The 10,375-nt window shown below is 35.8% G+C and overlaps 1 protein-coding gene across 1 annotated transcript; it reads left to right on the top strand.

Annotated features, from left to right (window-relative positions):
* Positions 1-1,094: 1,094 nt before the first annotated feature.
* On the top strand, positions 1,095-7,497 carry LOC132059735 (protein NSP-INTERACTING KINASE 3). The gene is made up of 11 exons (XM_059452478.1): positions 1,095-1,930; positions 2,502-2,634; positions 2,714-2,785; positions 3,417-3,560; positions 3,660-3,731; positions 3,844-3,903; positions 4,066-4,163; positions 4,267-4,410; positions 5,035-5,376; positions 5,895-6,286; positions 6,821-7,497. Exons 1-11 carry the CDS (start codon positions 1,828-1,830, stop codon positions 7,139-7,141), a joined length of 1,881 nt encoding a protein of 626 aa, XP_059308461.1. The 5' UTR covers positions 1,095-1,827; the 3' UTR covers positions 7,142-7,497.
* The last annotated feature ends 2,878 nt before the right edge of the window (positions 7,498-10,375 follow it).

The raw sequence follows: 10,375 nt of genomic DNA, 5'->3' as shown, positions 1-10,375 counted from the left end.
AATATTCTTTGCAAAAACTATAACCAAACACATTTCCATCTTCGACTCCAACTTCAAAATTCCAAATAAAGTGAAAAATATTTGATTTTCATGGCCAAACGCCTACCTAATTTATCATCTTTTCGCGAGTTTCATACCTTAACTATCTATTATTTCATTTACCTACCTAAACTCACTTTCTTTATTTTAAAACACATCTCGATGTTGAGTTAGCCTCCACGCGCTTGTAGTCGATTGATTTCGAATATTTGGCTAACTCAGCATTTAAGTGTGTTTCAATACAAAGAAAGTGATAGTTTAGTAGGTAAAGCAAACTGTGTATGTTTGAGGAATGAAACTCACAAATAAATAATAGTTTACTAAGTTTTTGACCATCAACTTCAAAAAAAAAAAAAAAGAAAAAAAAAAAGTAGTTTACCAACTATAGCTAGCAGATAATGACCATCAGTTCTTTTATCAAGGACTATCAGCTCTAGAATTGTTTTTCAGTTTTTCAATAATGATTGGGCATTAGTACATTTTTGTGATTTTGATGGTATACATTGAGAGTTCATGTATCTTTTGTCTCTTAATTCAGCATGAAAATCAGATTAGAATAAGCAAGAAAATATGGATGAATAAAAATGAGAAGTGTAGACTGTGAATTGAAAAAAAAAAAAAAGACATTAGCATATGTTTGATTATTAAAGATAAATTCTTTTTACAAAAATTAAGACATGGACAACTCAGCAATATTTCAATATATTAGCTGCGCGAAGCACAAGTAAATTTACTAATTTTTAATAATTTTCTTACTTATAATTCTATAAATGGTCTAATTATAAAATTATAGTAATAGTATTTCAATCAATTATATAACTTGCAATCTTGCATAGACAAACGAATTTGGCGCAAGCTAGCAATGTGGGCCATATCAACAAAAACTTTAACAGAAGAAAATGATTATAAAAATGTTTGATTCAAAAAGAAGTGAAAAAAGTCCAAAAGACAACCAAGACTAAGACAAGGCAAGCACGTGACCTGCCAAAAAGCTTCTTACGCTACAGTACTGCTAAATATTAGACATGCTCTTGTTCTCATCAATCCAATGCATCCCTTCACTCCAATCACTCACAATATAAATCAAATTTTGAATAACCCCATTTCTTTATTTGTACTTAATAAAATCTTTTTTTCTGCTTTTAAAAAATAAAGAAAACTGTCTACATCTCTGTATGTGTGAATTTTTGGCCTATGTTTTGGCTTTTTCTGTTGTGTTTGTATCTTTGTGGTATAATACTACTACTAAGAATGAATAATAATAGAGGGAGATAGTGATGAATGATGATGTTCTTCAATGGATATGGTAGAAGAGAGCTTCATTAAAGGAGAAAAAGCTTAATTAGCTCAAAACATAATATTACTAACAATATTATTCCCACATGGAATTTGTTGGGATCAGTTCCCAACCATAGAATTAACATTATCAGATCTCAAGGTTACCTTATTTTCCAGTTTACTCTCTTTTCTTTCTCAAGAAAATTCCTTTTTATTCCCATTTGGCTCAAAGACAGCATAATTGTGTAAAGATTGCAACTTTAGCATCTTGGTATTTGGCTTTTTTCAAGAATTATAGGATTTGTGGTTGCTATGGAGTGAAAAAGGAATATATCTTTCTTTTGGGAAAATTGGTGTGTGGCTTTCTTTAAAAGGTTCTTATTCTGACAGTGACCCTTTTGTGAGTTTTATGTAAAGAATGTATCTTTGTTCTCTTAATGTGTTTTGTTAGGCAAATAGTAATCCCTTTTCTTAGAAGGTAAAACTGTAGAAGACAGTAGTGGTAGAGAAATGGAGAGAAAATGGTGTATGTTGTGGCATGTGGGGCTTCTTGTTTTAGCATTGATGGAGAGTTCATTTGCTTCTCTTTCCCCTACTGGTATCAACTATGAAGGTAATATTTCTTTCCTGGATTTTCCTTCCTCTATTGTGCTAAGACTTGCTTTAATCAATTTCTTTACTAGCTTTAGTGGTTCTCTCTTTAGCTTTTATCACTATAATTTGTTCCCTCTGACCAGACTCTTATTTAGGGGTGAAAATCCTCTTCTTCTACTTTTAAAGCCAGTATAAATTGAAAAAATATGATATTATCCTTTGCAAATTTTGAACAAAAGAGAATAAATCATCCATTTTTCTACCACATATCCGGGTTTCACACCAAGCAATGAACCTCTTTCTTTAAAAGAATTTTCATAAATTCTTTTCTAATAAAAGTTTGTCATTAACCAAATTTTTTCACACACAAGATAAAGCTTATCTGATTTTTTCATTTGTTTTAGAATGTTTTCTTAAATATATCATGAATTTTCAATGATATTATTAAGGATCTCAACGAAAACTTACATCAGCTTGCCAAACAAAGGCTAAGCGAAAAAAGATCTTCAATTTTTTGACTTAATGACAGACTTATCAGGGAAAACAGTGGAAAACTGTGAGTGACTGTATTTTCATGTAATCATATGCAGTTGTTGCGTTGACGGAAATTAAGAAGGCATTACGTGATCCTTATAATGTTCTGGAGAATTGGGATGTGACTTCTGTTGATCCTTGCAGTTGGAGAATGGTCACTTGTTCCTCTGATGGCTATGTTTCTGCTATGTAAGTAGTTGAGCTTGAGTAGCTTAGTAGAGTTTTCACTCTAGATAATCATCAGGCCTAATCTTTTTTCCTTTATCAGTGGACTACCTAGTCAAAGTTTATCAGGTACCTTATCACCTGGAATTGGCAACCTCACTAAATTGCAATCTGTGTAAGTTCTTCACTCTATGCTTGTCTTAGGGTGTGTTAGGTATGAAGAAAAATGTTCTAGATTTTTTTTTTTCCCGAAAAAGAAGTGATTATGTTACATATTTTAATGTGTAGTAAGTGAGCAAAGAAGTATTATCCCAAGAGCATTCATATGTAATCTAACAAAACTCTATGGGCTGGGATAGGGTGGGGTGTGGGGAGTTCGGGGGTGGCGGGGGTTGGGATGGTCAAGGGGCAGGGGTTATGGGTGTTGGGTGGGTGGGAGGAAACAATGAACTTGGAATGTCACATTTTTTTTTTTTTTTTGATGAAGGAAGTTGTTTCATTGAACTTGGAATGTCACTTATGAAACTTGTTTTCTATGGTTCCATTAGGGAAGTCATTTTACTCATTTTTAAGGAACTTGTTTTCCTAACAAATATGTTTTTCAAAACATTTTGACCTACCAAACATGGGAAAATTGGAAAACTGGAAAATGTTTTCTTCCATACCAAACACACCCTTACTGTTTCCTTCTGTTATTTTATAGGCTAAATCCGATTCCCACATCATGTTCTTTCTTTGGGCATAAGAATTACCTAATGTGAAGCCGTTTTCTTATTCATATTGGATTTATTGACCTTTTCGTGTAGATTGCTGCAAAACAATGCTATTTATGGTCCTATTCCTGATGTGGTTGGTAATTTAGAAAAGCTTCAAACACTTGATCTGTCCAACAACAAATTTGACGGAGGAATACCCTATTCTTTCGGAGACCTGAAGAATTTGAATTATTTGTGAGTTCAGGAAATTTTGCTTATATTCACTGTTTCCGAACATTCTTATCAAAACTAAACTTGAAACTTATTGTGTATTTTCACTGTTGAGCAAGACAGGCGATTAAACAACAATAGCCTCACAGGATCCATTCCTCAATCTCTCTCTAACATTGGAGGCCTTGCTCTTGTGTAAGCCATCTTGCTTCGAAATTTGTTATGCATACCTTTAAAATACCCTAAATTACTCTAATGTTCTGTTTTTCCTTGTTCATTTAATTGATTTGGATTATCTTGCTTGTAGGGATGTTTCTTTTAATAATCTTAGTGGTCCATTGCCCAAAACATCAGCAAGAGCTTTCAAGTGAGTCGCCTTTTCTATTGTTTCAACACTAATGCTGCAGTTGAAGTAGTAACTCTCAACAATATTGAAATTGACTTGTTCATGTCTTGTCTTTTTTAATTTTCATTAACAATAATACAGTAGTTACTATATTGAATATAAGTTTCTCACCATGATTTTCAGAGTTGTTGGAAATCCTTTGATTTGTGGCCAAAATTCTGGGAACAATTGTTCAGCAGTCTATCCAGAACCACTGTCATTCCCGCCAGATAGTTTAGGAGGTCTGTATTACATCACTTCCATTCACCTCCTGTTCCTTTCATTTAAAAGTGGAAAATAATAAAACTTAAGAAATTGTGTTGTCTGTTTTCTTAAATTTCATAGATCAAAGAGCAGGAAGTAAAAGCCATCATGTGGCTGTTGCTTTTGGAGCAAGTTTTGGTGCTGCTTTCTTGGTTATAATAGTTATAGCACTCGTTCTTTGGTGGCGCTACCGGCATAATAAGCAGATCTTCTTTGATGTCAATGGTTAGCTTATTTTCTTTTGCTTTATATACATCTAAGATAATTCAACTTCTTTTCTTTTTAGTTTGTATTACTGATTCATTTGGTTATGCACGTATCTTCTTGGATGTAGTAGCTCCGTAGATTTGTCATCACTTAATTACTTTTTCAAGCATGGGCGTTTTAGTTTCTTAATATACATCTTTCAGATTAAACTGTAATGGAGAAGGTTTGCATTGACATTAGATTGTAAATTTATTAGTCTAGTATTTTGTAAGACCCAAATTTGCAAGTAGTAGATGTTTAACAGCACTTCTACATTTACCTAGGTCGAGAATATGTTGAAGGCCAGTTAATTCTCATATTTAGCAAATCACACAGCCCTCCCTACTGTGAAAATACTGGTCAATGTTTCTTCAAATTGGGACTTAGTACAATCCTTCTCTTTATTAGTTACTACCTGTCAATACCAAAAGATTGGGACTACAATCCTTATCTTTATGGGCACATTATAGTCCAAAAGTTTGATACATCTTTTCCCCAGTACTACTATTCTATTTCATCACTTTCCTTGAGCATTCATATTTTTCGCCCCTATCTCCAGCTATCCACTATAGCTGTATCTGAGCAATGATTTCTCAACTGCAGAACAATATGATCCAGAGGTATGCTTGGGTCACTTGAAAAGGTATGCCTTTAAGGAACTGCGGACTGCAACTGATCATTTCAACTCAAAAAATATTTTGGGGAGTGGAGGATTTGGAGTTGTGTACAAGGGCCGTTTAAATAATGGAACTATTGTGGCTGTCAAAAGATTGAAGGACTACAATGCTGTTGGTGGTGAAATCCAATTTCAGACAGAAGTCGAGTTGATTAGTTTGGCTGTCCATCGAAATCTTCTCCGTCTTTGGGGTTTTTGTTCAACTGAAAGTGAACGGCTTCTTGTTTACCCCTATATGCCAAATGGAAGTGTAGCTGCACGATTAAAAGGTCAGCTTCTTGGTCTGCATGTTTTGTTAGTGAATAATGGCTTTGCCTGCTAGCTTCAGATCATTACTCCAACATCTATGTTTTGTGAAGTTGGACATTCTTGGGAAGGTCTTTGTTTAATTAGTTTCAATTGTGGTTGCCATTCTTTTGCACTTTTAGGTGCTTGGTAACACCTCACTGATTCAGTTTGCTTGATTTCTGGACGTTAAACTGAAACTACTCTCTTAAAGCTGCACAATTTGCTATTAAAGAAAGTGAGCTTAACAGAATAAAGTATTATCTTATAAGAATGAATCTTGTGACTTCTTCTTCTTCAGCTACCACAGTGATGTAGTTTCTTTTTTTTTTCTTTATCTTCTTATTGCGCTAAAATTCCAACCTGTGCCCATTGTGCTTTTTCACAGAGCTATCAGCTTCTTTTTTTTTAGCTTTCTAAGTGGATTTTGCATCATTTTGAAGAAATGATGGCAGACATTGCCTTATATTAACCATGTCTTTTGTGGTTCCCAATTTTGCAGATCACATCCATGGAAGCCCAGTTTTGGACTGGTCAAAGCGGAAAGGAATAGCATTAGGTACAGCAAGAGGGCTAGTATATTTGCATGAGCAGTGTGACCCCAAAATTATCCATCGTGATGTCAAAGCAGCCAACATTCTGTTGGATGAGGAATTTGAAGCAGTTGTTGGAGATTTTGGGTTGGCGAAGCTCTTGGATCACCGTGATTCTCATGTAACGACTGCTGTTAGGGGCACAGTTGGCCACATTGCTCCAGAATATTTGTCAACCGGTCAATCGTCTGAGAAGACTGATGTGTTCGGGTTTGGAATCTTGCTTCTTGAACTAATTACAGGTCAGAAGGCTGTAGACTTTGGACGAGGGGCCAATCAGAAAGGTGTTATGCTTGATTGGGTGCGTTCCCTGTCTCTCTTGTATGTGTGCCAAAAAACGTACTGTGAAATCGAGCTCAGTCGGTCTTTTATTTTCCTGGTTCGTGGCTAAAAAAAAAAAAATGACCAAGCTCAGTCGGTTTTATTTTTTAAAAAAAAAAAAAAAAAATTGGGATCAAACCGACCGGCTAGGTTGGTTCAAAAGTTGGTCAATCTTTTTAGGTCAGTTTTTCTCGATGTTTTTTGGTTGTCATCGTTAGATTTTAAGTCTATTCTGTTAGTTGGAGCAAAGGTGTTCACTTTAACAAACTTAAAGGCCAAAAGATGCTCAAGGTTATATTTGAAGAACCAAAATAGACCTACTCCCCTAGATAAAGGACTTTTTGGCTAAAATCTTGCAGAATGCCATAAAAAGATTTTGTTGAAAGTGTAGCTACTGTAATACGGGCTATCATTTTAATTTTGTTTACTGGTTTGAACATTGAATCTTGTTGGTGCATTGCTAAGCATGCTGTTATTGGATTCCCTTTTTAAATTTACCGCTAATTTAATGCAGGTAAAGAAGCTTCATGTAGAGAAAAAGCTGAACCTTATGGTGGACAAAGATTTAAGGAACGACTTTGATCGGATTGAACTTGAAGAGATGGTTCAAGTTGCCCTTCTCTGTACCCAATTCAATCCAACTTATCGCCCAAAGATGTCCGAAGTATTAAGGATGTTGGAGGGCGATGGATTAGCTGAAAAATGGGAGGCTTCACAACAAAAAGTCGAGACTCCAAGGTATAGAACCTCTGAAAATACACCGAAAAGATATTCTGATTATATAGAAGAATCGTCACTAGTAGTTGAAGCAATGGAGCTTTCAGGACCTAGATGACATCTGGTCATCGTTCTTCTCTTACACGTTCTATCCTTATAGCTTCCTTGAGTATCTGATGTTGAAAATGAGGAATATGTGGTCGTTGATAGGTGTTGAATGCATGTATTGATCTGTAAAAAGAGCACAAAGGTCATGTATAATTCGGTTCTTTTAATCAACAGTTGAGTTCATAGTTCCTCTCCCTCAATTTTGAGAAAATGTGTCATTTCCATGTGTAACTAAGATCCCATTAGGTCTTTTTTTAGTATAAAGATCTTAAAATTTCCAGAGGATGGAGGCTTAAGTCTAGCCGCCCTCATGTACAGTGGTCTGATTGAATATTTGTTAAATCTATTAGTAGTATATGTATGCTATTCATTAGTCATTCTGCTTCTTAAGCCGTTTTAACGGGGTAAATATATGTAATTACAGCGAGTCCGCAACTTAAATGACCCAAAAAGTGGGTTTAGGAACCAAAATAACCCATAAAAAAAAGACTAAAGTACCTTTTGCGCACTAAATAGGACTAAACTGTAATGTTACAGTTTAGTCCTATTGCGCACTAAATTAGTGCGCAAAAGGTACTTATATATTTTTCCCAACACTTATGTAATTTCAAAGTTTTGAAATTTTGCTTTTTTTTTCATATTTTGAGTAAAGATTAATCATATTTTAAAATGTCGGAATATTAATATTTTACATAAAACCTGATATCTTTTTGTGCGAACAATAATATATGTTCAATACATCAAGTATACGTAAACATTTGGATCGTCGTTTGAGGGGTTGTAAAGTGTCTTGAAGTAAATTTTGTTTGTTTGGAAACTTGTTATAAGTTTTGTTTGTTTGGAAACTTATTATATTTAAGTTTAAGTGTTTTATTTTATAAGGTTTTGATTTAAGCGTTTTATTATTTAGTCAAGGCATTACATTATTAAGGATATGTCGATATTTTTTTCGAGTTTTTTTTTTTTTTGTGCCGTTATAATTCAAGACAATTCGAATACATCAAGAAGAATTAAAATACATTGATAATTCAAGACAATTCCTATACATCAAGAAGGATTTAAATACATTCATAATTCAAGACAATCTTCAACCACGAGAGGCTCTTTCACTACGAGAGGTTCTTCCACCACCAGAGGTACTTGCACCACCACGACCCCGTAGGTGACACAAACGCTTATCATGGACAAGCTACTTACACGTCGAGCACCTTCGAGAGTATGTCCTATCCGGAACATCCATTTGATTGGGAATTCGAGTTCGTGCGTTAAAATGAATTTTACGGATATACTCCTTGTTAGCAATCATTGAAAATGGCTCGTTTAACCAATAAGATTGATCACCAATTGGGTAGAAACCTCCGACATATGCTTTAAGATAACTTTCGATTTTGTATTCGGATGCCACATAAGTGGATATCGTTTTTCCCATTGCCTCGAAACACTTGATGGCATGAGAACACGACATGTGGTATGATTGCCACTTACCACAACTACACGTTCTCGTTCTCTCATAAACGGTATGAAGGTTTCCTCCCCGACCTTGGTAATAACCTGTCCGGACTTCATACACACGTTCAACATAGTTATACTCTACCATCTGGTATAGCTCACAATTTTTCCTATAATGCTCGAACATTTGTGCAGGTTTTGGCATCAATTTCCCACCATCTTCTAATATGGTTGTGGCATGTCTTGCTCTACAACTTGCAGCAAACCGCTCTACAACTTGCTTGAGAGTCATTCTCACCACTGCAGTAACGGGCGGTCCCCGAGCAGATTTTAGCAAATCATTGAATGACTCCGAGCGGTTTGTTGTTAGCATCCTCCATCTCCTGCCTCCATCTGCATGTAATGTCTATTTCTCAATGTCGATATCCTTCAACCAATTATATGCTATTGGATTCACTGTATTGATCATCTCCATCCGTACAAGAAACTTTTTTATTGATGCTCCATTGCAGCTGCCCACATCAATTTGTTTAGTGTGCCGTTTCTAAATTTTGTTTGGAAATTTGCCTTTATGTGCCTTGAACAAAAGTGATGGTAAGCAAAGGGAGGCTGCCACCCCGACAAATTAGACATATTGTGTAATATGCCTTGATGTCGATCAGATAGCACGCATATGCCCATACGATACTTAATAACATATTGCCTCAAATGTGTCAAAAATATCCCCTATGTGTCGTTGTATGAAGACCCAATCGGAGGGCCGCGACGGGCACCAGGAGCTGACCTACCGAGCACCTCCTAGCATCCATCTCATAATCATAACTAGGTGGGCCACATGGCTAACTCATAAATATTATAAACTTTAAGAGACACGAGTTCAATAAATATATGCGCGTAATATAATCACCATCAACTATGTCAATATGCACAAGCCGATAAGGCTGCCAAAATGATATACAAATATGACCCGATCAGGTTGTAGAGGATCTAACTATATACATTTGTCTACGAGCCTCTACATAGAGTGCATAACATCATAAAGATGGGACAGGACCCCGCCATGCCCATATATACACAAGAATAATACCAACTAAACCGTAGCTCCGAAATAAATGGAGCGCTCCTGTGCAATCGCTGATGAAGCAACCTGGGGGTCTGGTCCGTCTCCCTGTCTACCTGTGGGCATGAATGTAGCGTCCCCAAACAAAAGGACATCAGTACAAATAATGTACCGAGTATGTAAGGCATGAGTAACAAAACAGTAAAGATATGAAGATAGCATAAGATAAAGAGATCAATCTGTACCTCTGAATGCCTCTTAAGGCGGATGTCATGCATGCTTAGCCTTTAAAAAAATATTTTCATACATACATATATAATACCATGCCCGACCATACAGGCGCGGTGTTATCTTCATCATCCAGCGTTCGGGGCATCCTGCATCCGGGTAACATCATAACGTACCCACTGCAATGTTGTGCACATCTACGTGCTGTATCCGGCCGACTATAGTATGGCTCGGTGTGAGAAAATAGCTACATACATATATAAAGCGTGCATGAGAGCCCAAATAAAACGTGACAACTCTATAGGAGTGACGTAAGGTCGGTAAACCTTTAATTTTCATTATGGAATCATCATCATCATCATCGCTATATTTCTCTTTGAAGGAACAACTACCATAAGATGATATCAACGTCAATGAATAAAATAAATAATCATATGAGAAGGATCAATAAATTATGGGACAACTATCAACAATATCATATGAACCTCAAGAACCACAAGCTTTAGC

The sequence above is a fragment of the Lycium ferocissimum genome, chromosome 6, assembly GCF_029784015.1.
Source record: "Lycium ferocissimum isolate CSIRO_LF1 chromosome 6, AGI_CSIRO_Lferr_CH_V1, whole genome shotgun sequence".
NCBI lineage: Eukaryota > Viridiplantae > Streptophyta > Magnoliopsida > Solanales > Solanaceae > Lycium > Lycium ferocissimum.
Note: the sequence above shows the minus strand (reverse complement) of the source record. Positions and strands in the feature narration are given on the sequence as shown.

Excerpts from the sequence above, each read along its gene's own strand:
- LOC132059735 (XM_059452478.1), top strand. The coding sequence starts at position 1,828 with ATGGAGAGAAAATGGTGTATGTTGTGGCATGTGGGGCTTCTTGTTTTA. Across the intron at positions 3,732-3,843 it reads ATTGGAGGCCTTGCTCTTGT|GGATGTTTCTTTTAATAATC; the intron begins GTAAGCCATCTT and ends TCTTGCTTGTAG. Across the intron at positions 6,287-6,820 it reads AAGGTGTTATGCTTGATTGG|GTAAAGAAGCTTCATGTAGA; the intron begins GTGCGTTCCCTG and ends AATTTAATGCAG.